The sequence below is a fragment of the Monomorium pharaonis genome, chromosome 3 (genome assembly GCF_013373865.1).
Source record: "Monomorium pharaonis isolate MP-MQ-018 chromosome 3, ASM1337386v2, whole genome shotgun sequence".
Classification (NCBI taxonomy): domain Eukaryota; kingdom Metazoa; phylum Arthropoda; class Insecta; order Hymenoptera; family Formicidae; genus Monomorium; species Monomorium pharaonis.
In genome coordinates this window covers 6,483,697-6,511,596 of record NC_050469.1, presented here as the reverse complement: position 1 = coordinate 6,511,596, position 27,900 = coordinate 6,483,697, and the positions used below count along the sequence as shown (strand labels likewise).

The 27,900-nt window shown below is 42.4% G+C and overlaps 1 protein-coding gene across 7 annotated transcripts in view; it reads right to left on the bottom strand.

Moving 5' to 3' along the window:
* LOC105840134 (chondroitin sulfate proteoglycan 4) overlaps nt 1-21,502 on the bottom strand; it is a 47,626-nt gene extending 26,124 nt beyond the window's left edge. Inside the window, exons 1-6 of one of the 7 annotated variants that reach the window (XM_036283669.1) lie at nt 18,028-21,502; nt 17,676-17,886; nt 14,787-14,884; nt 14,541-14,692; nt 13,753-14,486; nt 6,364-6,527 (exon numbers count right to left, since the gene is read on the bottom strand). In XM_036283669.1, coding sequence (XP_036139562.1) covers nt 6,364-6,527; nt 13,753-13,852 — 264 coding nt within the window. In that variant the 5' untranslated portion in view covers nt 13,853-14,486; nt 14,541-14,692; nt 14,787-14,884; nt 17,676-17,886; nt 18,028-21,502. Of the gene's footprint in view, nt 1-6,363; nt 6,528-13,752; nt 14,487-14,540; nt 14,885-17,675; nt 17,887-18,027 lie in introns of all 7 variants that reach the window. The other 6 variants (XM_036283668.1, XM_036283671.1, XM_012686927.3 and 3 more) reach the window with 6 other exon arrangements.
* Nucleotides 21,503-27,900: the final 6,398 nt, after the last annotated feature.

Here is a 27,900-nt window from a genome sequence, read left to right as displayed (position 1 = left end):
GTCTTGACGGTGTGATCAAAAAGTTCCGCACTTGCCGTGAAATAATTATATCGCAACCGCACGAGGGAGCGAAAAAAAAAAGTAGGTCAAAATCCGATGAAGTCTACGAATGGTAAAAACAATTTTAAATAACAGTTCTAGCCGCTTGTGAAACAGAAACGATAGGTGCTTTTTAATGCTGGCATCGTTACGAGCAGGCGAGTCAACACGAGATTTAATTTTTTGTTCTCTTTATAGAAAAAAAAACATTTGATTCGCTGGAAATTCGAAAATGCATTTCATGTGTTCAATTCTTCGTTGTTTTTCGAGAAACAGATATAAATATATTGAAAAAAGTCTAGGTTGCCAAAGTAGGAGTACCAAACTCGATGTACGAGGTTTCCTGGCGCCAGTCATGCCCTGCAAATCCTCCGACAGCGTGAGCTGACAGGAATCCGACAGCTCGAGGTTTCGTGTATTCCGTCTGCACTTGAGGCACTCGCACAATGAGTTTGCGCACCGAGAGAATGAAGAAGGCAGACAGCTAGACAGACAGTGAAAACGGCTTTCGGTCTCGTGCAGAAAATAAATGTCGAATCCCTCCGATAGCTCCGTTTCCATATTTTACCAGTCTCCGATTAATAAAAGAAATGTGAAAAGGGGTGCCGCGATTGCAGTTTAGCGACATCACTGATGAGACGTTCATTCATTTTTTATCGTATCATTTTTTTTTTTTTCTATATCTGCACGTGAGAATTGCAACACATAAGGCAGAAGCGTGGCATCGTTATTCCCTTAAAACGCGTCGTACGTCGACGTCGGTTACTGCAGCTACTTTGTAATCGCGCCACCGGGGATTCCTAGTTACGCGTGGTAGATTTACAATACATCCACTGGGGTATAAATTCGAAACTCCCTGTGCATATTTAGACTCGCGGAAGTCACCTAAATCAACCGCTGCCTGCTACGCTGTCGCTCGGCATTGTGGATTCTCAAATAGTTATGTATCACAGCCCTGTTTGATGATAAATTTTCTTATGGCCGGATGGATATTGTCTAAGATATTTATGATTTGATGTGGAATCAATAATATACAAGGTTCCGGGGAAAAGCGTAAAACAATAGACAGAAACTTATACGTATAAAAATAATTTATTTGACCAAGTTGTGCCGCTATGTTCACTAATCTTATACCGTATTATCTTGTGTTTTTTATTAATTTATTATTTTCCCAATATTTTATTTAAAAACCTAAATATAAAATAATTCATATGCGAGAGAAATACAGAATAAAAAATATTTACAATGTCACTAAACTTTCTCGAGAATTTAGAACGGCAAGTGTAATATAGGATGGCTGCGCTGTATAGATAAATGCCTTTTTCGAGGTACCTACTTTCTGCGGCTTCGCTTAAACGCGCCCTATGTTTCAACGCGGTGTAATGCATTATCGAGTTACCGGATAGTACACGATGCGCTTTAGTCAGAGGTGAAGTAGCAGAGTCTTGATAAAGAGGGTTTAATCGCGACTCGGATCGAGCGGCCGAGACTTATAGCATTCCGGTACGACGTCGCCACGGTATTCTTCGGGCGGACTTGGTTGATCCTATATACGAGGCGAACGTCTGTGTAAGAGGAACGTCCGCTGAGGTTCTCCTCTTAATGAAAAGTCGATCGTCCGAGACTAAAAGCGCAGTGGCGGCGCAGCGTCGCCTTCACAGGGCGACCCTTTCGGTTGGCACAGCGGCGCGCATCTCCCCGGTTTTATGATCGACCTCGGGGTAATAAAGGCGCACGGAGCTTTCGCGAGTTGCGAGCACGGCCGACGATAGTAGGCGGATGCAGCAATGCCGGATGACTATGCAGCACCCATTAATATGTATAAGCGCGCGAGACGAGACACTTTGCAGAGTGTAAACGCGCCTTTGTACACACACACACACACACACACACACACACACACACACACACACACACAGAGAGAGAGAGAGAGAGATAAAGTTTGCCGAAGAGAGCTCGCAGAGTGGTCGCATTACGAATGCATCGACGATAGGAAAGTGAACAATATCGGAAGCCACCGATGCATTCCAGCGCGACCGAATCGTCGGATTATCCAGTGGCGCGGTTGCGGCCGAGATATTGCGATATAGCAAGTTTACCGCGAACGTAGATTGCGATGGTGCAAAGTAATAGAGGAAGGAACGCACGCTGGGGCGTAAGAGCATCCCCATTGACGGTTCGTTTACCGCAGCGGGAGTGTCGCGGAAAATTTTCCTCTCGCGTTAGCCGCCAATAAATGTCGCGAAAAGTTTCGATATCGCGACACGCCACGGTAATTAAAATTTGAATCAACCGGATTACCGAGAGACTCAAGATTAACTGTCATTTCACACACTCAAAATGCGCCCCCGTCGATTGAACAAAACGCTCGTTTACCACTTAGTTGTAATAGGCGTTCGTTTCCTCGTTGTCTTATAATTGCAAGTATAATATCGGGAAGATATTTATTTGGGTCAGGAAAAAAATGTCGCGCACTGTTAGTAACGATGTTTCATAATTACTAGGATTACGGTTTCTTTTAACGAAGGAGGAAAGGTACAATGCGACGACTCTTTCTCTAATTACGAAGCATTGTGGCCCATTATATTAACTTTCTACTATCAAGTTCTTAACATCTCAGACTCATTACGGCGATTTCGGCGCTCTCAGCTTATTAAAAATATTTTATTTTAACGAGGAATCCCCCAACTTTTGTTTGCGTAATTGAAGAAATTTTTTAATCTCACATGCAATAATTGCAATGGGAGAATCGCGAGAAGTTTAAAGGATAAATAAAAACTTATTATAAGCATATGGAACAGATCTAATTAAGAACTTCGCACGAGCTAGGCAAAGGGAAAGCCTTTCAAATCCTGAATGCACTGTGCACGAGAATGGGGACTCGACTACGTCGCCAGCCGGAAAGCAAGCGATATCACGATATATCGCCGCAATTAAGTTTTGAATCATCGGATTATCGCCCCCGGGATAGAGGGGCTTTTAAGCCTTCGGAGGCGACAGTCGAGGAGGCACACGAGATCCCAGAACTGCCGCTACACTTTTTTGCCCCGGCCGTTTATCCTGCCTTCATCCTTCTTAACGATCTTCTTAACAAATTTAATTAAGCCCCGACGGCGAGCAGCTTCTTTACCGCCGCGCGGACTTAACCCTTCGCGAAATTAGATTCGCGCGGTTTTCATGCCGGGATTCATGCGCGTAATCAGGATACCGCACCTCCGCGCGGCTAATGCTCTACTCAAAGTAGAGAGTATTTTAATACTACATTGGGAGGTAGGGGTTGTACTACGCGGCATTATCTCAAGGTTAAAACAAACTCTTGACGAAGGAAGGAACGGCGGAAAACAATAGCTGATGCTGCTGCTCGGGAATTTCGCGATTGAAATTGCGAGAGACCGTGTATCGAACACTTTCGGATAATCGTTGTACCTGGGAAAACCGATTATTCTAATTGCTCCCGTCAGCAAAATAATATTCGGGCCGGCGCGCTTACACTTGTCGCAATTGCGAGGGAGTTTAGGGTGCTGGGCACGTTTCGTTCGAAAGGGCGGGGGAAAGAGGGCGATAATGAGTCATGTAAAATATGAGAGTGCGCACGAGAATATTAATCGTTGGAAAATTAATAATCTGCGGGAAAGTTATAACTTCGTTCCGACGCGCGACGTTCTTTGTACATAATTAGAAGCGGCGCGGCTCTCATCAGCGGTTATTATCAAGAGACAGGATGGCTACTGCTACGAGCTCTATCGCTCTGTCAGCCTCCTTCTCATTATGGCCCGTGAAACTTGTTTATAGGCGCGCGCGCCGCCGCTGTACCACACTCCGTTACGTACGTGTCTCATATATGTATATATACGCGGGCGGCCATATTCATCTCACCACCGCTCGTGGCAATCTTGACGCTTGTCATAATAACATAGATATCGATCACGAAAGTTCGTATTCCGCGTTCGTATTCAATCGGAATTTCAATTTCTGACGCTAACGAACAGATATGAAATTGAAATTTTGTTATAATGCGATACGTATTTGACGTATCTTTGCGCCACCGTAATCGAACGTTGTGTGGAAACCGTGTACGTGTGTCTCTCCTCCTCCTCCTCCTCCTTTTCCTCGAACGATCGAAGGGGACTAATAAAAGTTCCTCTTCGTTTTATCTCGCAACTTCGCGGGCAACGATTTTTCTGTTTACCGAACGCGCGGAGGGGATGACATCGCGTTTAATTATCGCGCGTAAATGTGAGAGCGCGCGAGACTCCCGCCTCCAACAATAAATTATTTCTTTAGAGGGGAATTCAAACGGGAGCCATTCGTCTCCGGGGAAACGAGAGCGAGTTTACCATTGCTGTGCTGCGTTCGCGCGTAATTCTTGCGCGCAACCCTCCTTTTTTTTTCGCCGGGGCGAAAAAAAAAGATTCGTTCTATCATTCGGACCGCGAGGTTCATTATACCGTAAAATCCGACTTCCGCGGCGGACAGGTTCTGACCGATCGCGTGAAATTTTGACCGATAAGCGAAAAACGAATGCGACATTCGCGAGCAACCCCCTCGAGCCGAAACATCATCTGCGCCGTATCGACGTGCAATAAAATCGGGTGTAAAAAAAAAAGAGAGAGAGAGAGAGAGAGAATCGACTCCGTCCGCCGCGTATCATACCGCAATTTCATTTCGCGAAACGTCGATGGAAAAGACATTATGCGGTTTTGCTCCCCCCGTTGTTTGTCGGGCGTGTTTGTCGCGCGGAGCGACCGCGGCGCTGTGTCATCGAGCCATTAAAAAAGAAGGGTAGTCGATTCTGTAACGAAATAACAAGGGCGTGCCCCGTCGAACTCCCGCTTGTCAACCGTCGTGAAATCTTTCGCGACGGCGGCGGCAAAAACACGTACGGATTTATCGTGACTCGCTCGACCGCGATGCGCCGACTTTGTCCGGCTAGTTGAATACGAATAGTGGCAGAAGCGTGGGTTAAACTCTCCGCGATCGGGACGCAATTGCCACCGGCCGAAATGCGATATTCCGCGATATCGAAATCTACAGGCGAATTGAATTTGGCGGCTGGTTTGTTTGTGTCTCGCCCATGGCGAATCAATTTATTGGATTCTTCCGCTGCGGTACATGTGTCTGCCTCCTTTCTACATAAGGTTTTCTACCCGTGTATACGCGCGTGACAAGGTATTTATATTGTAGTAAAGTATTGTGAAACTCTCGGCTTCGGCGTTGGCATAAAAAAAAACAAAAAACAGCAAATAGCGTTGCTTGCATATTCTTGTATATTGATACTGTCGATATTATCAGTTTTACAATTAGCGTTTTTAATAGCGTTTTTTTAAATAGAAACCTTTTCTCTATATATTCTTAAATAATGTGGGAAAACAATTCCTCTCCCTCTGAGATGGATTAGAACTTTGATCGAAGAAATATTGCTTTGTAGCTTTATCGATTTCAGTACTATAAAAGTACATTATCCTATTCTTAACTCTTATCTCACCTTTAACCACGCTTAACGTTGTTACTGCCTTCTTTTATTAACCCTTAATATGTAACGATTTCACAGATCACTGCCTTCGTTCTATCCCTTCATTTTCCTTGTCCTTCTCGGCTTAGACCTGCTCTTCTGCCTTTCTATTTTTCTCTTAATAACAACATAAGTATTCTCCTCGCCATATTTCTATTTCACAAGTGACAAGTACCATGATAATCTGAATGAGTGTAAAATCTGACGTCAGTGGGGAAAAAAAGGAAAAATAAGAGGGCGTGTTGACCAAATGTCAATTTATATTCTTCGCACAAAAAATGCATATATTCGCGAGTAAAAGCGCAGTATTACAACTTAAATTGAATGTAAATAAACGGTCACAGAAATCATATTTAATATTACGGATTGAGGATCGAGATTCTCATTTGGTGTCACGTCGAATTCGCGGACCGCAAAATTCGCCACGTTGTGATGATTAGGATCTTTTCCTGGATGTAATAGGACCTCTCCGCCGTGTTCGTTGGAAACGTGCCATCTCTTTCGCCAAGAAATAAGAAAGATCCCAAAGTAATAAGAGCCGCGGACACGAGCGCAAATGTTACATCTGCGCGATGAATCCCTCCTCTCTTCTCGATGCCTCGCGAGGGGAATATTTTAACGTACGCGAGACTTTTTTCAGCGTGTCACAACGCGGCGCGTCTAATTTCTCCGTGAGGACGAGAGAGAGAAAGAGAGGAGAGAACGTCTGACAGGCGTATCGTAGCACGTGCGGCCCGTTAAACGACGACGAAAAGCGACCGGCACCAAACAGAAAGCCTATTAATAGAAGTAAGCGCCAGGGGCAAACGAACCTTCAATCTACCGGCCTCAAGTTTGATCAGGCAGTAATCCGTCTTGCCAGCAGCCAATAGCAGCATAGTATCGGCGAGATGAGTTCGGAACCGGAAACTAATGTCAGTAGCATTCTTGGCCTCTTGAACCGGAAGATGGATGTAGCTCGCCCCGTAAAACGACACTGCAAGTTTAACAAATTTAATGCGTTTAGGTAGTACAAAGTGGAAGACCGATGATGCGCGTATTATTATATGGCGGACAGTTTGCCGGTGAGAAGCGGGAAAGAAGCGGAAAGAGAGATAGGAAAATGCGCTATTAACGTTGCGCAATTCTTCATTTTAATTTACGTAACGTTGTAAATGTTCTCTCTCTCTCTCTCTCTCTCTCTCTCTCTCTCTCTCTCTCTTTCTTTCCCTTTCTCTTTCTCGACAATCCCAGGCCGGCTCTGAAAATTGTACAGTTTTCTCATAAGCGACGAAGCTGGTGTCGCTATTACGGCCGATTTGCATTTTTGCATTTCAGCGACTAATATAGTAATAATTAAACTATGAGTTTACGAAAAAAAAAAAGATTAAGCATCGGGAACGTTTTATTTCTACGCAAAAAGCGAGGGTGAATACGTTAAAGTCGGCAAGACCTCATTTTTCTTCGGGAACCGAGGAAGAGAAATTAAGTGTCACTCGGGAAGTTTTATTTCGTTCATCTGTTTCTCCGATAACTTTTGAATTGCGAGCTGAAGTGGCTTTCTTCAGGAAATTTCATATATTTATCGTACCGCGCCGTAAGCAGCGGTAAATAAGTAAATAAGCTGTGACGAGACTACGAAGATAAAACAACAAACTAGTGCGATTTTGCAAATCTTATAAAGTTCGCGGTAGTCTTCTAACTCCATTTAATAATTCATAAAGACAAATGTTAGTTTTTCAACTATATTCGATTCCCGTCATAGTGAGAGAAGTTAACGAGAATTTAAGTTAATTAGAGAGCTTTGGATGTGACAATTTATAATAATTTAATAAATAACACGCCAACATTAAAAAAAACAAATGCACAAAATGGACTTAAATTTTTCTATAACTGGGAAATGTATTTCATTTTTTTCACTTGGAAAATTATTTTGTTTTCATAAATTCACATAATCCGTATGTCGTAAAAAATATATATTATTCATAATGTGAATAATATATTATATTTTTTCACGACATTAATAGACGTAATAAAAGTTTTATTTCCGCGTGAAATCGTTTTTCTGTATTCATATCAACTGTCGTTCGCATATGTCAAAACAGTCATCGTGTCGAAACAAAAGAACGATATTTCCAAATAAACGCGCTCTTGGATAGTTCAAAGCCTTTTTTATTTATTGGTATATTTAAACCGCGAGGCAGAGATGAAAAGTGTCACTTTAGATTGACATGTTTAGTAACCGGGTAGCGAATGAAAATGGATGACAATCTAAAAGCGCAGAGGGATTATAGAGACACGCACATGGCGATTATTAATCGCAATACTTCGAAATTTATCCCGGGATTCTAAGTTTTCCAAGTCTATTATAGCGAGTACTCGCTCGAGCTACTTCATTAACAAAAGCGGTGGAAGTGGACCTGGCGGCAGGTTGATGAATGGATCGTCAAAGTTCTCCCGAGTCCCCCGGGTGTTCCTGCGAATTTAGACATCGTTTTACAACGGTACAAATATCGCTTTTGCGGACCAAATAAAAAGTGATAAATAGGCAATCCGCGGTTGAGTCCGCACAAAGTTCCCGTAGATCTCCCGGGGGACACTCAGGCTATTACGGCCGTAAAATATTCTCGATTAGCAAGAGCACGTTTCTGAGACGTGCACACGAACGTAAAAAGAAGCGCGTCGATGCTTCGATTGAGCCGATGAATGACCGGCTTCAGACGCCTCGAATGAGCAATAAGAAAATCCCGTATCTCGCGGCGCGTCGTCTATAAACATATAAAGGAACGAACGAAGTTGCCAAGGGTTTATTTCCCACCCTTCCTCCCTCCCACCTCCGTAAATGATCTAAAAACGCGTTCAAGTACGTGGAATAACTGCACGGACCATTAAGTACGGAGAATCACCCCTTTCTCTCTATCTGTGTATCTCTTCCTCTTCTCCCAGTCGTCTCTTTCTCGGTGCATAGAAACATTAACGTCGACCGCGAATCGATCCTAGGTATTGCCCTCGGTGTTTTGCAGTTCATTGCACCACGGCTTACTCAATTCGCATTACCCACGAATCGTAATATTTGCGTATGCTCAAAGGGACGGTCTGATGTAGGAATGTCGACGCTCATCAATCCTCTCGCACGGCCCACCAAGTGTGTACTTAAAGCCTTAAAAGCGTTTCTCGGTCAAAAACAAGTTAATATTTGCAAAAATGTTAACATGGGCATTAAATAATAATAATTTCACAACTGAATTTCTCACGGAAATTAAGATTATTTTTTTAAAGTTTGACTCTAATAAATTCCATTTAATTTTCCAGAATAATCATGTTGCAAAAATTGCCACCTTTTAAATATATACTAAACAGATTAAATTAACTTTAAAAAATTATAATTTAGCGTTAGGCAAAGAGAAAATTGTACAATTTTGAGCAAAAAATATACATTCTGTGCTTATAACAATTCGTTAGACGTGTAATTTTTGCATAATAATAAATAAACTTTGTATAATAAATTTCATGCTTTAAGATGACCACATGTTTCATACATCCGCGCGATTGTATATAGCGCAATATATTTGAGATATGTACTTGATGTAACTATCCATATGTAGATTGTTATTCAAATTGTACACTCGATACATATCCATCCATACGTTCGCCATGGTAATTACGATTCTCGGTGGCTGTATATGGATCGACAATACGCATTCGATTGTTATTCGATGAGTTATTTATTTTATAGAATTACTAAAAATCGAGATCCGCTTTGTTCCAGTATAAAACAGCAGGATCGTTACGTAAAAGAGATCGAGTTAATCATGCGAATACATTCACTAGCGGTCTTCCATGAATTTTGGTCACAAAGAGGAATTTATTTTATAGTGCAAAATTAAATAATAAATTGAAACTTGCTAACTCGTATGTAGAGTGTATTATGTAGTTATCTCACAAATAGTTTATCTCTGGCGTAACATCGAAATATCATTTGCACATTTGACACGGATTAGCCGAAATGAAAAATTGTGCGTTGCACATTTTTTTAGCGTAAGTGAAACTTGTTATTGTCAAAACTTTTTTTAATCCGTGACATAGCTAATAGGTAATTTGCAGTACCAGACTAATGCATTCATGATTGTACTATTAATTGGAAATTAAGTGGATTTTCCATAATTTTACGAATATATCTCAGATTGAATTTTCCACGTTTTCCCATTGATTGTATTGTAATTGCATCGAATTGCACTAAATACGTCAACTGACCTGCATTCAGTATAAACCATATTATAGAATAATTGCATAGGATATAAACTCGAGCTATATTATGAAGTACAACCACTTTAAACGAACTTTTTGCAGCTTTTGTAATTGTATTTTTCTTTACGAGCCGTACAGATTTTTCTACATCCGTAACTATAATTAGCCTGCGGCTTTCGAGAAAAAGTATACAGTGCATTAACGCGTGATGGTGGTTGCGGTACATCACGATCTAACTAGCAAATGGAAACGACCTCGTAAGGTTTCATGGAAACCATCGGATACTCTGCTCCCTGCTGATTCCGTTCAATGGATATCGAGTGTTGCACGCAAAAATAAAAATTAGCAATTTGCGAAGCGATTTTGATCAATCTCAATTAGCTATCAATACTCAATTGCATCCGCTTATATTGTGAAAATAATTGCGAAATAAAATGAACGAGACTGCATGTATGACTTTATTTATACAAAAAATTTTTTATTATCTTTATTTTTGAAATGTTAAATATTGAAATGAGATTACGTAACTTGCTTACATGAAGAATTTTGTACAATTTTATTAAGAAAAAGATATTTAACACATTAACACATAATCAACACAACAAAATTTGACACATTTGCTTGTTATTTTAACATATTGCTGTTAATTCAAGTGAAATGTTAAATTATTAAAATAACACTGGAAAAAGTGTAAAAGTGACACAATGTGTACGTATTTTTAATTCTACACGATAAATATGTTTCTTGTTATCAGTGATAGAATTTATCTGTTAAAATTGACAGAAAAAAATGTTGAGCTTATTTTATAAGATTAACTATCATTTCTCGACGTGATCTCGTTATATATATTACACTAATATTATGATAGTGTTAAAGTAACATGTTATGTGTTAAACAATAATTTTCTTATTAAATTGTTACATAAAAATTATATCAAAGTATAAAATTTAAATTTATTTTTATGTTAAAATATAACATAATATTTATGTTGTATTTAACATATGCTTAATATGTTATAATAAATTAACTGAAAAATTTCTGTAAATCGTTTGGGACATGCGATATGTTATATTTAACACAAATTTTTCAACCGTGCACATATTATCCCCATATAGGAGTTGACTGTTATAATATTAAGATAAAAATATAATATTTTGCTGGCTTTTAAAATTTTTTAAAAAAGATTAAATTACATATAAGAAAGATAATCATTGTTTCATATATATTCAAGAATATAATTATGTCCGTCAAACGCTACGTAATCTCACTTCAGTATTTAACATTTTGGAAATAGAAATGTTCTTTTTTTTCTGTGCAAGCGCATTTGAGAATAAATTCACTCCATTCGAAATTATTTATTATGTCATTGAAGCAAGTCCTAAGTGAATTAAACTGTACGGTTTTTTTTTATATCTTTAATACTACGTAGCACGATACTGTATTAATTGAGCACTTGAATTTTTATTGGTCTTTATCTTATTATTGCAAAAATATTTTGCGTTATAGTGCACACTCTTTTAACACACTTTCGCGGGATATAAACCGCATGAACCGGCACGCAAAAAATACACGGTCGATGCAACGTGGCCGCGTAACAACGGTAAATCTCTCTTTCTCTCTTTCTCTTTCTTTCTCGATGTGCGTGTTTTTCGCGAAAATATGTATCCACTATCCAGTCGGAACCGTCGGAACGTGTAAAAACAAATGCGCGATATGCCACGCGCGACACGGCGCGATACGATGTCTCGCACGCGCCGCGCAGATTAATCCGGCAAACGGGAAACTGATTAGTGAGCAGCAGGTATCGCGAACTCATTTTGTTTCGGGATATTCCGGCATACGTTCCGCGAAAAAAATATAATTTCGCGTTGGATTAATCGTTGAATAAACGTACGGTTTATGCAGCCGATTATGCTTCTTGGCCGTTATGGTTATTATGGTTTATTTGCTGTTACATTTCGTGGGAGTTGTTTGACCGGAATTTAGCGTCTAACTATATACAAACAAACATTCGTTTAAATGGTTACGCAACTATGCACACATACGTACATATAAGTAATGACAACTGACAAAAATTCTGGAAAGTTTGCAATATGCATTAATACGCGAGTGTGCACCGAGTGCACACAGATTTTATTGGCACGGAAATACGCGACGCGACGTATGTATCGATTGTTACAAGCACACCGGCAAACTTTGTTTTTTTTGTTTTTTTTTTTTTTAGATTTGCCCCGATAGGAGCATGAACAATTTTCTGTTTGAACTTGCATCGTACGCATGAGCATCGCGATCTAACCGCTTGTTAAATTCAGCTCAATCTGCTAAAGTACATTGCCGGAAAGGACGGTTCCGGTAAAAACTAATGGCGCATGGATTACACGTTTCGATTATCCAGTTTATTCGGATGAAACGGCTAAGCCACGTACATCGAGCATTGCGCAACGATAAACGAATACGCCGGTAATACGTACACGAGTGCACTTCGATATGTATTGTAACGGCGTATGATTTAGTAGCAAGTTATTACTTCAACGTGATTTCCGCGTTCGATTATTGCAAATTGGGCAAATTTAATTAGCGAGTCTGAAAACGTTTCACTTCCATTCTTCTCGCTTGCCCGGTTTTCCCATCGAGCGTATTGTATTGTGAAATGATAAAAAATGTATTTTCAATTTTGACCTTATAATTATATTTTTAGTGCTTCAAAATCGATAAAAAGCGGTACTCTTCGTTATGCTACTAACTCTTGAATTTTTAACTTTTATTAACTTTGATTGCGTCATGGACATATAATCTACGCTATTAATAAGTATTAATAAGTACTTATGAAGTATACGTAGTTAATGCCGAAGAAATTTAATGATTTAGTTCTCAAAATTACAAAATAATATTTCCCCGCCTCCAGCATATAACCGACTATTCCTCGCACAAAATGTCTCACGCTCCGGTATAACGAAGGACATAATGCAAATATTTAATAATATGCGCGAAACTTCGGGATAATAAAGAGAGGAAGAGCATAGAAACAGCATATTTCGAGTTAATCTTAAAGTGATTATAAAACATCAAAAAAGTCAAGTTTGATGATACGCTGTAATATGAAAAATTGAATATCGGTAAATCTCTTTTTAACAGTAAGAGCTGAAAAGCCAATTGGAAGCGTGCAATTAATACTAACGCCAGAATCATAAGAGAATATAAAACCAAAGGTCTCTTTGTCTTTAAAAAAAATAGTAAATAAAATTTAGTGTTGAAAATATAAATTTTGAAATTTTTACTAAAGAAAATGGAACTTGATTTATTCAGCTATGGAGAATATTCAAAATAAGTAAATTAGGTGTAAACTCGGAAGATATTTTTTTTATGCCTTATTATATTAATACCTATATTACCTTAGATATTACCTTATACTTTTCTCGCTATATCGTAGTTTCAAATCGAGAAATGTTTTCCTTTATTCTACAAGCTTGCCCAAGTATTGTCAAGCGTGTCGGTGACTTTCGACTATTCGACTATTCGCGGATCAAGGGTTAAGAGACTTGCGCGCGCGCGCGCGGCGCTCCCGCGATATAATCGTTTGTGCGGGGGTGTTTACGAAGGGACGCGGCGCCGCGCCGGGTGCAACGCGCTATAGTCTCGCGCACTATTAAAAGCGCTTGGCGATGTATGCGCGCGGCGACCATTAAACCGCTCCCGCTATAAGTAAATTCGCGGGAACTACTCATGCCGGCGGCCATAAAAGTTAATCTTCGCCGCTCTTTCTCGCGCGCACGCGGCGCGCCACTCGCGCGCCGTCCCTTCGCCCTCGCGTCCCCCCGAGTTCTGGACGACGCGGAAAGCGAAATCCGTATTTCTTTCGACGCCGCCGCTCTCCCCCCGGGGGGGGAGAGGGAGATGAAGAGACGGCAAGGGAGATAAGAAAAGAAAGGGATAAGCGAAAGGGAGGTCGCGAGTCGCGACGCTGTGTGTCTTACCTTTTTCGTCCGTTTGGCAATAACCCAACAGAGAGGCCGTTACCGCTAAGAACATTAGCAGTCCCATGTCGGTGAGGAAGGTTGGCCTTTTCCTGTGCATCTTCTTTTATTCAGCCCCGTTCCTGTCGCAGACCTCCACCCGCAGACTCCCCGCAGACTCGGCGCGCGCCCCCTCTTTCTTTCTCTTCCACTTGCACGGGGGGATGAAACAGGCAGCACCGAGGTCTGACGAACGACCTCACGGACCGGCTCTTAAGGGATATCGATTTCACGTGACGGGGGTTACAAAACGCTATTTACGGGGCAGAGCGGGCTAAGATTCGAACGTACTTTTCCCATCCATTTCTTGCTCGTATGTCTTCCCCGTCACGCGCATCGCGAGGAATCTTCCTCTCTCTCTCTCGCTCTCCTCCGCCGCGGAGGAGGCGTTCGACGTCAACGAAAGAATCACGACGGTCGAATTGAGACGCTTCTCGCGGGCGCTTATCGATCGTAGATCGGGGCATCCGTAGGGACGTTAACGGCTGATTTAGTGGAAAAGTGTAAAACCGCCGAGTGCTCCCACGAACGTAGTAGTCGTCGTAGTTCCCGCGGCGTGACGTATCTCCCAGGATGCGGCGCGAACGGTACGAAGGCTGGCATCTCTCGCGTTGCACGTATTCCCCTCGGAAGTCTCTCGTGCCGCACCGCTGCTGCCGCCGCCGCCGCCGACGCCGCCGCCGATTCGCTCGAATCTGGAAAGAACACAGCGGTGCACACATGCAGCTGCAAAACGACGCGCAACGTACAGATTTCTCGCGAGATCGTGCCACGCCGCTTTGAGCTTACGGGCACGTACACGCTTGTTGCTGCAGAAAGCTCTCGCACTCTCGCGAAAACTCGAGTCAAAGCATTGAACACCGAGCGCGAAGCCCAGGTGCGGCTCGCACCTCTGGGAATTCTCCAGCAGAGGGAAAAAGCTTTTATTAAAAAATATCATCACAAGTGTCCGAAAGTGCGACAGATTATTTGTCACCAAGATATAATTTTAGTACCTACGATTAACTTGTAATACATTCCGAAGTGATATTAGCAGTTAATTATACTTTTCTTGCATCTTTAAAGCGAGCAACGTAATCCTGATAAGCTGAAACTTTAAATTCATAAAAAATTTATTTATTATAAAATTTTTAGCGATAACTGTCGACATGAGCTTTGAATAGTCGGGAGAATTTGTTCTGTATATATTATCATCAAAATTTTCTCTACTAAATGGAATGTCTAAAAATCTTTTTTTTTTTCGAAATTTTCTGTCGGTTGTAGATAGCGATCATCGATTTATATTTGTTTTAACGATGTAAATATGTAGACGGTTATGAGAGTTCTTGCCAAAGTTTTTCCGAAGAATTATTTTCAGGATGAAAAAGCATCAGCGTGCCGCGTGACTCTATTGTTCGAAAGCACCATAATCTCAGTGAGTCTAGCGCAAAAAGCAATAAACGTAAAGCTAATATTTTTCGACGAAAATATTTGCGAGCCTGTTATTAACGGCGGAATTAATACACTCGCGGAGAGGGCTTTTAAAAATATCTGCGGAAATATCGATAAGCATAGCTGTCTAAGGATATAAACAATGTCTCAAATAATTAACAAAAATTATTCCCGGCGATACGCGACAAATAAATCCCACCGTCGCTACACTGGAATACCGCAGCTCGTTTCGGGAATACTCATAATGCGGAAGGCAGAGCGAGATTTCGTAGTAACGTGTTCTTGATAATCCTGCCGATATAATCGTAGCAAGAGAGGCTCCATTGCAGTCGATCGTGTGTGTGTGCGTGCGTGTGTGTGCGTGCGTGTGTGTGCGTGCGCGCGAATCATACGCGAGAACGACTTTCGCGCACATTGCGTCGGCTGTCATCTAAAATAATTATTTCCCGTTAGAGAGAGAGAAAGAGAGAGAGAGAGAGATGCCGGCACTCTTTCTCGCAACCACGAAAATTATCGTGGTTGAAATTAAAACCACTTGAAACGCCGCGCTCGTGCGCTACGTTCCCGGAAGGCGGTATTTTTCCGCGGTGCGAAAGCCTCCCCCTGCATTCCAAATGTGCGAGAACGCTAGCTTCCACGCGCGATAAGAAGTTTTTCCCGTTTAGGGGTAAAAGAGGGACTTTAACACCGCGAATCTAAACATTTAAACGACCCTGCGCCAGCCCGCAACTTGGCACTCTCCATCCTCTCGCTCTGCCATTGGTATACTTCGGGAGTTTCTCATGAGAAATAGAAAAAGAAAGAGAGAGAGAGAGACAGAGAGAGAAGTGAAAAAGAAAAAGAGAAGGATGGAAAATCAGAAAGAGAGGGAGAGAAACAGCTTCGAGAGGACTTCTCTAGCGTCTCTGCGAATCTCATTTACAGTGACCGACATTCGACACGGTCAACGATCCTCGAGCAGCGGGCGACGACGAAATAGAGAAAGAAAAAAAGAAGAAGAAGAGGCAAAAGAGAGCACAAGACGAGCAAAAAGAGGCAGTCGACACGCTCGACATGCACACGGACCATATTTTTCGTCCTCTCGCAGCCGCCGCCTCCTCCTCCTCGTTCTCCTCTCCTCGCCTCTTCCTCCCCGTGCACACGCTCGTCCTCTACATCGTCGATCGTCTCGACGCAACACCCTACATCGCGGGAAAAAGCGCACACCGGTGCGAGAGCCGATTGTTCCTATTCAACGGACGAGGGCAAAACAAACCACCCCCGACTGCAACCCCTATTTCCAGCCGTCACGCTGAACGAGACTTCGAACGCTCATCCATAACACAACCCGTGTAACTCGTTCTTGCGAAACGCGTCAAAGTAGCAAGCTGCACGCTTTTGTTCGAAAGATACACGCTCGGAATGATCCGTCGTTTTGTCGAATCTGTTGTGTACGTGTATGTGTGTGTGTGTGTGTGTGTGTGTGTGTGTGTGTGTGTGTGTGTGTGTGTGTGTGTGTGTGTGTGTGTGTGTGTGTGTGTGTGTGTGTGTGTGTGTGTGTGTGTGTGTGTGTGTGTGAATTTTCCATATCTGTGCAATATCGCTCCTCTTTTTCTCACCCACGGTTGGCCGCGCGTGGAATCGGTAACGGTTTTACCGCGTCTAATTGTCGCCGGGAAGAAGGGGCGTCGGGCGAAATTTACGGAAACGGTGTGCCACACCACCCGCGCGATACGTAGATACGTATACATACGTATGTACATACACCCGTGCACACGGAGTGGATATATGCACACGCGGACATATATCGGGCTTGTAGAAAGCCGCTTAATCTCGCGGCGGATTCACATGAAATAATCGGGAGAGAGAGATACATCTCGGTAATTTCCAGCGGCTCCCACTCTCCGCTTCGGCGTCCGATTAATCGGGCTCCCCGGCTATCACGGTAGAACGGATGATGTTTTTACCATACTTCCTGTTTTTACACGGCGTTGAAGAGGGTCACGACGACTGGTCGAGAGACCTGTCGCAATGATACGATACTTCCCGTCCGATGGAAACACTCGTGCACACACACACACACACACACGCACACACATGCGTACCCAACGCGTTTTTTTGAGCATATGTGTACGTGTGGGGGGGGGGGGCATTTCGCGCACACCCGGCCGTATTTGCACACGCGGAGTTTCGTGAGAGAAAAATCGAGCCGCCCGCATATACGGAAAGGTGTGCATAATGGAGAAGAAAGAGACGCTTTTTTTCTTTCGCTGAAGGTGCGAGATTGTAAAAACCAATAATGTTCTGCGATTAAAAACACGGACACGCTGCAACCCTTGGACTCCCTTGCGATCGGTGAGATTTGTCTGACGATGAGACATGATAAGTACTTTGATACGCTAGGCGATCGATATCGACCGACTGAATTGACGAAAAAAAAAAGTTACTTTTAAATTTTTGAAAAAGATACGAACTTGTGTTTAAAATAGAGATACTATATGCTTGTCATTGATACTCGAGCCATCTCTTAAATTGTTCGAATAATCCTGAAAAATAGCCCTCTATCTCGACTATCGCATTTTCCTCCCCCAGTTATCCGCTGTGATCTCGCTGAGAACGGCGGGATTTTCATCCGGCATTTGCGAAGTGCAACGATACATCCTGACATCTTTTCGCATTTCGCAGCTGCGAGTGGCCGATAATATTTTTATCGCATCTTTCTCTCTCTCTCTCTCTCTCTCTCTCTCTCTCTCTCTCTCTCTCTCTCTCTCTCTCTCTCTCTCTCTCTCTCTCTCTCTCTCTCTCTCTTTCTGGCTGCTACGTTACCTCAGCAATCAGTACGAGACGACGAGGGCAGCGCAGCGGCGGTACGATGCATCCTTTCAACAAAGCACGCGCATACACGATATTATGGTTGGCCGTGCTGTCACGTAGGGATCGAACGCACCGGAAATTTCGGTCGGAGATGAGCGAGCAAAGCCTCGGCGTGTAGCGCGAGCACACGTCGGACACACGTCAGCACACCGGATGGTATGCGAGGAGACGAGGACGACGACTGCGATGAGAGGAAAGGAATACGTAGACGAAGGCGGTCAGAATTTGCGTCCGTGGACCGTGACCGCTCATATAGCCTTCCCAGTCGGCGAGAAAGCCGAGGACCCGTGTAATGGCTCACGTAGGTGAACCCGTGCACGCGGCTGAAATTTAAACCACCACCACCACCACCAACAGCAGCAGCATCAGCATCGTCACCAACACCAGGGACCACTACTATTACTACCACACTAGAGAGAGCACCCACCGGTACAAGCATCCACACAGTACTGCCGCCACTGCCACCGGCGTATCACCACCCACCCTTCGTAGTAGAGAGAGGGAGCGAGAGAGCGCGAGCGAGAAACGAATAGAGTGACAGGAATGAGAGGCGGAGTTGAGGGAGGCTAGCAACCCCCAGACCGGCGTCGCCGTCGTTTCGTCACGGAATTCACGCAGCGGACCGGCCGCCCCGCGCGCATTCCGGCAAAATTCGGCGAGGGCTCCTCTCGCGGATTCCCTTCGTCAGGATCGGTGGTGTGGACGTGCGGCTTTACGGCCGTACGTCGCGTGCTGCGTGTACCAAAATGGTGAAGGTCGGCGCGGCGCTGCCCGGCTCGTTTTCACTCGCGACTCGCGGAGGGAGATAAAGAGAGAAAGGGAGACAAAGAGAGAGGGAGAGAGGAGGGGGGAAGGGCGAGTGAGAGCGATAGAGGGAGCCGGTCGTTTTCAGTCTGGTCCAGACGAAGAGAGAACGCGAGGCGGATAAAAAGAGACACGCGTGTGGAGATAGAAGACGACGAGAGTGGAGAGAGGACCTCGGCGCTTCGACCGGGCGCTCCTCGGCCCTCCTCTGCCGCACGACGACTGAATCTTCGGGGTGGACTGGGGAGGCTGCGCGCAGGGTCGACCCCGCTCGTTCCTGCACCCCTGGCCTGTCTGCCTGCCAGCCTGCCAGCCTGCCTGTGCTTGCTTGCCGGCCAGTGGTGGCGGCGACACGAACTATGGGGTGGACAGGGACGTTGTTTTAGGATTTCTCTTTGTGACGGCCACGCATTTAGACCCTTGATGGGCAAACGATGATGAAGTTTGATGATAACGCTGTTATAAATATTAATGGTGCAAGGATATGGGGACGCTTAAACGTGGAAGCGTCGTATTGTTTGTTCGCTCGCTCCATCGCGATTAATTAAGCATTTTGTTGTAAATAATTAACTGTCTTGATTATTAAATGATCAAGATTATATTTCACCATGTTATTCCTTGCTAATAAGTTAATTCGACTCATTGAACAATTAATCTAAACCTTTTTAATCTAGATAATTAATCGTGATACACCGTACGTACCGATAGAATATAAACGTATATTTAAACAGCGATCGCGAAATTAACATTTAGGAAAGAGAAACTTTATTTTACTTAGTTGAATCTTTTTTATGTGAACCACATTGAACCATGTATTTGTTCGTCAAACAAAAATTGCGCCAGTGCGAAATGAAAACCGGGTAGAACTTTTATTGACTGTTAGCAGTTCTCTTTGATCACATGTCGAGTTTTACTTTCCAAGCAAATTGAAAGATTAAAATAGAAAGTCGAGATAGAATGTTGTTAAAATACAGGCATGTGTTCTATTATATTAATTATTTTTTTATTGTTATAACAAGTAAGATAGAATACCATTTACAATTGATATTACGTAAATGTGTACATATGTGTAAAGTTATAGCTTGTGTTAAAATAACAAAAAAGAATTTTTTGAATTTATAAAAGTGTTTATACTTATCGTCAATTGTCATTTGTAAAAGCTTATAAAAGCTTTAATTTTTGTAAATATAGTGAATGTAATTAGAATGATTGATATGTTTATGGTGAGTAGCATAACGGACATAGAACAAAACAAGTTGCACATTGCGTTTGAACATTAACGTTCGAAATTACAGTTTCTTTATATTGAGATTTATCGATGCCGAAGAACTTAAATGTTAATTTAATATAACCATTTTTTTCGGTCAAATATATGTTATCTAAATATATATAATTACAATTATAAAAATTTTTATTTATTTATTTAATATTACATAAATTATTATATTTAATCTTTCACCAAAAAATGTCCAACTGAGATAAAAATTTGACGATAGAGCGCGATGTGCTCGACCGAAAATGTTTAACCTTTTATTCTGGAAGTGCTAAGTCATTTAATGAACTTTAGTATACGATGACATATGTGACTCCATGTTATAAATAAGTAAGAGAGTAAACAACATGTGGAACATAATAGAAAATATATTTAAGTATATAAGATTTGAGTTACACAATAAACGAACATAATATTTAACAAATATTATATGATTATATCAATGTCGAAATTTCATTGATACGCAACCGCGACATAAATATTATTAGATACAAACTTTGTAGAGATATAACGTAATATAACATTACCCCGGATAAAATTAGCTCTTCTGCATTTAGCGTAGGCAAGCAGCTTGTTTGTTCCAGGAGTAATAATAACTGTTGGCCGAGCCTGCGTGATATATACAGATATTGTTACCTTTCAGCTTTATTAATTATAGACGTGCCTGCTGAAGGATAATGACATTAATGAATAAAATGTTATCGATATGACTTTTGTCATTATCGAATAATTACATATACGAATCGAAAGGGAAGAAAAGCTACTGTTAAACAGCTGCCGCGATAGCCTTGCTAATTGTTTCAAGTAGAGATATAAACGTAGCTATGCATCTCCGTTGGAAACAACAAGAATCTACATTTCTATTGCTTAATATTACAAAAGTTTCCTCCACTTCAATAATTCGTTTAGATATCGATTTTGCTATTTAAATGATAAAATTATAGCTTCTGTTATTTATACGAATTTTTAGGATCTAAAAATTTCTCGGATTTGCATATTTCAGCAACGTCACTAGATGTGAAACTGCAAATCACTGAAGAAAATAGTAGCATATATAAGATTTTTTTATTAAAACTTGATGACCTTTCGTTTAATTCCGATTATCAAGAATAAAAAAACTAAATATAGAACGTAGATATTTAAGACACAATAGATTAAGATAAGATTTGACAACGACGCAATAGGTTGTATGTCTACTATTCTCTATGTCCGTTGAGATTACAAAATTGTAAAGGGAATAACTAAAATATGTTCACAACATGTTTACTCTATAAGCTTAAACATATATTACATGTTACGCACGAAACTTTCTCTTTAAACATCGGGCGCATAATAAAAGTGATTTTGCAAATCATTAGTTAAACACGGTGTTGGTGTTTCCAACTGTTAATAGTGCTCCGCAGCGCTGCAGTATTTCAATTGTAATCTTCAATTATGATCGCGATAAGTTTAATGAAGTTGGATACAACATTTGCAGTTTAACCGGCGCACGGGTTTTTGCGCGCCATGTTTTTATCTTCCATAAAGTTTAACGGCAAAATTCGCCGAAGTCAAGCGGCGCAGTCCCCGGAGCGTTTTGCTAACGTAATGGCAATTTAAGCATCTCGGGAGTGAGCTGGTGGGCACGGTTTACCGACCGCCTGCATAGTTTCCCGGAGTGAGTGCGCGCCGTGCGGCACAAGTGGCGAATTTTTGTAAGACGTGAGCCGCGAGGAGGATGACGCTTACCCGCGTCCTCGAGGGGGCCATTTCCGTTTTCCCGGGCGGTTATCGCGGCACGTACGCGGCAATTTCAGGCAAATTGTTTGTAGCGAAGCTTCCGCGAACCGCGGAAAACGAGCGTATTAGCCTGCGCGTGCGAAGGAAGTTTATCTGCTTCAGTTTGCAGTGACCTGCCGCTGACATCAAAGCGATTAGAAATTTGCTATGACGGTGCCGCACGCACAAACGTATATTGTCACAATCGATTAAATTCGCCGCTTCCGGCAAAGTGCCGGATTCAGACTATTTGTTACTATTGCACTTCTTTCTTTTTACAGTCCAGTAGATCGCGTTTCGAACTTACACGCGCGTTTACATACCGATATGTTTTTCCGATATGTTAATGAAATCCATTAAACGTCAGCGGTATTTGTCAGCATGCATAATTAACACCTCGTTCATAGAATAAACTTATCGTAAATATTTGTTAGTTTGCGAGTCCCACTTCGGACTTCGTTAAATTCACGGGCCACACGTGCGAAATTAATCATTCTCCGTGGGCGTCCGAATGGCGGGGGGGGGGGGGGGAGACGGGAGGCGGAGTAAAGTCAGGCGGATAATAGTAGATCAATAACAATAATTCGTGCGTTTTGATCAAAATTGGCGAGAGGTTACACAAGCGTGTGGATTTTAAAGCGGAGCGTTTGCGATATCCTGCCGCGGGGGCTCACGACAGAGGGTGATCTATTTTGTGGGCCCTTTGCGCGCCCCGAAACTGCTTCTCTGCCGCCTCGTCGACGGAGCGGACAATACTTTCTTTCTCTTGGTCTAAAATTTACTCCACCCCGGGGAAATGTTGCAGAAACATAACTAGAGCGAAATAACGCGACGCACCTACCAGAAAGAATATGGAATTATGACGAAAACGGCTTTAGCAATTGTTCTTGCCTGCGACTTTCAGAGACCGCCCGTCTCGAACTTTCCTCCTTACGACGTTTCCCGTCGTCCAAGTTTTCGATTTCATCCTTATATAAGTACGAGCCAATTATTCGCCAGTTCGGCGTTATTGGCGCGACGCGACCGTCCTCTCTTTTCCGTACAAATTTACATGTCCTCGGGGAAATGTCGAAGGAGCACGGCAAGATAAAACGGTACACCGGTAGGAGTGGAACTGCGCGCGAAGTCGAAGTCACATAAAAATTATTTATACGACTTTCACACGGTGCCGCTCTCGTCGCCCGCGCGCCGCATCGACCTGCCCCCCCGCACGACTCAATTTTCCATGCAATTTCTCGCAAATGGCCAACAGTTGCACGCCCGCATCGGCTAATCGGCTGTTTCACGCGAGAATTAATACAAAATCCACGCGGCGAGCCTAACGCGATTTTGACGAAGGCTATGCGACGGCTCGTTTCCGCCAACCCTTCATGCGATTTTCCACCTCCGAAAAGACGTGAGAGATGTTTCCCACCACCTGACTTCACCTAGAAATTTACTTTACCTCGGGGAAACGTTGGCGCGATATGAACAAGGTGATATCAAACGTTATGCTGAAGGGATACGTTCGTTACGCTGGAAAATTACCGACAGCTCGCCCAGCTCGAGATCCTTAACTCTCGGATTGCATACGCCGAAGTACCTTTATAAACCCTCCGCCGACTTAAATCTATCGAATCTGCGAACAATATTTCCTTCCTTGAGCGAATATTTACTTCACCCCGGGGATACGTCGCGGCCGTATAAATCGGGGCGTAACGACACGGAGGATATGTGCGCGCAATAAAGTTAGACCGCGAATTGATGCGCCACTGGGTGCAAATGTAGTGTCCTTCGTTCTTCGTGACATGCTGAATCGATACCTTTAAGAGAGGTATGTGCCATATTGTATTAGTTTCATTTTCGTCATTCGTGGAATATTTCGCCTTTTCACACCGAGAGAAGAAAAATAATTGCCGTTATCATAACGTCACTATAATTCACAGTCATTTTTTTATAGTTATTCAATATAGATTATTTGTTTAAACTGTATTAAAGATCTCATAATTATAATATTGATCTGTGCAAGTTGTGATATGATTGCCATAATCAAAATGAAGATTTTAATATAGTAAAGTTTGTACTATAAAATAATCATAAGCAAGTGGTTATTATTATCAATATTATAGTAATAATTACTGTAAAAGCGATATTCTTCTGTCTATAATTATTTTACTCTGGAATTATAGTTGCAAATGTTACACACTTTTCTTAGTGTATAAAAAGTACATTTTAATCTCATTATTTCTTCAACAAGTGGCCTACACTGTTAATTCCATTGCTCTTATTTAATATTTAATTAATTTAACTAAATCAAGGATAATTAACGATATTTTGTATTGAGTAAAGTCTATTAATATTGGATAAGTACCTACTCGATATATCGTTAATTTATTAAATTTAACCTTTATGTTTTTGTCAAAATTAATTGACATATTGGTTAGGAGAGCAGCGGCGATCGATAAAATAGTTAAAAATGACTCAAATTGAATATAATTTGACACTACGAATGTAACAATGCCTGTATTACGGTAAATTATTTTTGAATAATAATATTAATAATATACAACGTACATTACAGCGTATTGCGATTATCATAAAATCCGCATTAATCGAGCAACACTTGTGACAAAGAAGCCAAACACGTTACGCATCACATTATAAACTCCTACAAAAGAAAATATATACAGAATCATTTCAAAATACCTTGCTGGGAAATCACAATATCTTACGTCCTACATAAAGGAGCACGGAATATGTGGAATATATTTTTAGAATACTTACATATAATGTAATCACTCACCCCTATATCTCTACTAGTATATACATGTATATTTTTACCACAGTGGGGCCAAGATATTCTAAGGATATCGCACGCGGGAGATTTTCTTTATAATTCCACATATCTCCCGAGAGATGTCTGAATATCTTATGCAAAAAGCAGTAATATATTCAAATTAAAATATATACTGATGATATTTCCAGGAAACTGAGATATTTTCGATATTCGGATTTCAGTATCCCGCAAATTTTCATTGCCTCATTTCATGCCGGCTATTTTCAGACTCGAAAAAAAAAAACGTGTCCCTCGTGAAAACGTCCACGGTGAAAAATCTCCTTTTTTTTCCGAGCTACACGCGGTTACATTGGGTGGAAAAAAAAGATTAACGTGAACGCGAAGGAGCTTCGCCCGTCGGCGATCTCATCCCCATTGTCGTTGTACGTTCCCGTTCTACACTTTCACCCACAGGCGCCCTCAGTCGTGTACATTGACCTCCCAACAGAAGAAAGACGAAGTTTATAAATATTTCGCGGTTTCGCCGACGTGCTCACCCTCGCCGTCGTCGTCGTGCTGGCGCGCTAGAAGTGATGTTTGAAGGGCTCCGCCCGGTCCGACCCGGGCGGTATACTGGAACACGTTAAAAGGCTCTTCTCTCCATACACGAGGGGTCGATAGAGAATTTCGACCGGAGGAACGTACACGTATACGTTCGCACACAGGCAGACACGACAACGAATCGACAGTTTTTGCAAGGCGCGGCTGCGAAACGCGAGCGCGCGGGCACAAGGGCGATATAACTGGACCTGAAATTGGAACGGGAAGTTTTTTTTTTTTTATACCGTGAAATCTGCTTGAAAAAATTCCGCGACGGTCGCTCCTTTAATTACGCGATATTGCGCGCCTCTGTGTGTCGCGCGAGTGTTTCGCGCCGCGGGAAGGCTCTTTGTGCCGTCGTGTGTAAATACACGGTCCTCTCTTGCGCACACGACCCGAAATCGCTTCGATTCCGCGCGCCGGCGGGCGCGAGCTCATCCGATTTCGTTTTAAGAAATCGCGCTCACGCGGCGCATAATTACTTTTCACGAATGCGCGTTCCATTCGGGCGCATTCGGTCGAATCGACACACGAGAACGGCACTGCCGCGCAGCCGGAACCCCTTTTCAGTGAAAGCAGCTCGGAGAGCGATGTATTTTTCTAGGAGAAACGACACAGTTTGTCCTTCCGCTTCGCGCAGTTCTCTCTACGTACGTTAAAAAATGCAGTAGCACTATACAATGCCACGTCGGTGATTTGAATGAGTCGCCGAATCTATTACTATTCATTTTAATTGAGGATAAAAAGGGGGGTAATACCAAGATTTGCATTTAGCTATTAGCCATTGAAATAATGTTTCCTTACGAGGAAATTTGGAAAATAACAATTTGAAACAGTATAGCGCAAGTATGTGAATTATTCCACTTTCTTCGCATGAAAACTCGTATTTGTGTATGTTTGAAGGAAATTATAAAATGACGGAGCTTTAAAAATATTATCCCTCCTTGCCCCCTCCTCCCCCCCTTCACTGTCCGACAAGTCAACATCACATAATTCGCATCGTTAACATGCCATGTCGGTAATTCATGGCACGGCGCTCTTAATAGCGCCTAATATTCTTAAGAATATTACCGTGGCAGCGCGTAAAATTTAAGCACGTCCTTTATCTCCGAATAAATCAGAGCCGCATAATTTCTACCGTTAATATGCCGTTTTAATAATTTAACTCGGTTCGCTTAGAAGACGCCAAAAAAAAAAGGGGGGGAAATAATCTCCACGATCAAGAATTCAAACGCTCACGCGTAAAGGTAACCGAGATTACTTTTCCAACGTTAATATTACATTAAATAGAGAAAGAGAGACACTCTTTTAATTCGGTAGTATAGTTTAATGGGAGAATGTACGCGCGGCATACATCATTACGTTCTTTCAGTGGAGGAAGAGGTAATCGTCAATAAGTCTCCTTAATCTCCTTGTACACTAAACGCCAGTTCTTATCCTCGAGAGAAGCTGCTTTCTCCGAGGAAAAGAAGAGATTTCGTGAAGATTAGAGAAGTAAATAAAGCAAACGGAAGCATTCTTAAGCCCGATCGTTCGGATAAGGGTTAACACGATCGTATGCAGAGAGGTACACCCCATTATCGTTCCGCTCGAGCGACTTATTACGCGCCACTTATTAAGCGCTTAATACTCGCGCCGACATTGGGGAAAATAGGTAGAAAGGACGGAAGCGAACGCTCCAACTCTCGACGGCAGCGAACTGTTTCGCGAATGCAGAGGGGCGGCGAGCGTAGAGGGGTAGTTCCGAACAGTCGTAACCACGTGCGGAAATGCACGCGAGGACCGCGGATGCAGGTGTGATCTCATCGCGAACGTGACTCGCCATTGATGTTACGACGCGATTCGCTCGAGTAAACTAGCCGTTTTCGACCCGCGTCCACCCTCTCCATCGATGATCGATACAATCGCGAGGGTTGCGGACAGGGGAGGGGGCAGGGAAGCGAATGGGGCCGCGGGCAGAGTCGGCTCTCGGGTGTACGAGAGAGCGGAAAAGGCACCGACGAACGTGCGGATGCGAGTGACGCGCAAAAGCGCGGTGACAGGAGGGACGATATTGAGACGAGAATCTGTTTGTTTGCTCGAAATCTGCGCCATTAAATGACGTTTCCGCAGAGCAGCGGCTTGACGTTGCGATATCGGATTAATGGAGAAAAACCGGTGACGCGCGCGCGAGAGATTCTTTAAATCCGAGGACGCCGTAATTGCTTTCTCGTCTAAATCCCTCTTTTTTTTTAGACTTATTTTTCAAAGTACGCCAGGCGTACGTATCACCTGCCGTGTTCTGACAGTATTCGGATGACGTTATCGTATCGTATTCTTATGTCATTTCTCAATGCTCCGAACTTTTGAACTTTTGAAACACAATTAAAATCGACAGACGAAGGCTTATATCGAGCTGAGAATGCCTGAGTGACAGAATACACGTGCGGAATTCACTATCTTCTTGAGAACGCTTTGGTCGGATTTGAGATAACGTATATATAATTTAAAAAAATAATTTTCGAAGGAAATCTGTCGAAGAAGATCGATCACGTTTCACAAAGTTTCTGTAAAAGAATCGGGGCTATAGAGATCGACTATTATGAATTTACGCATAATTCCAAGTTCTTTTTTCTCCTCTCCTCTCTTTTCTTTT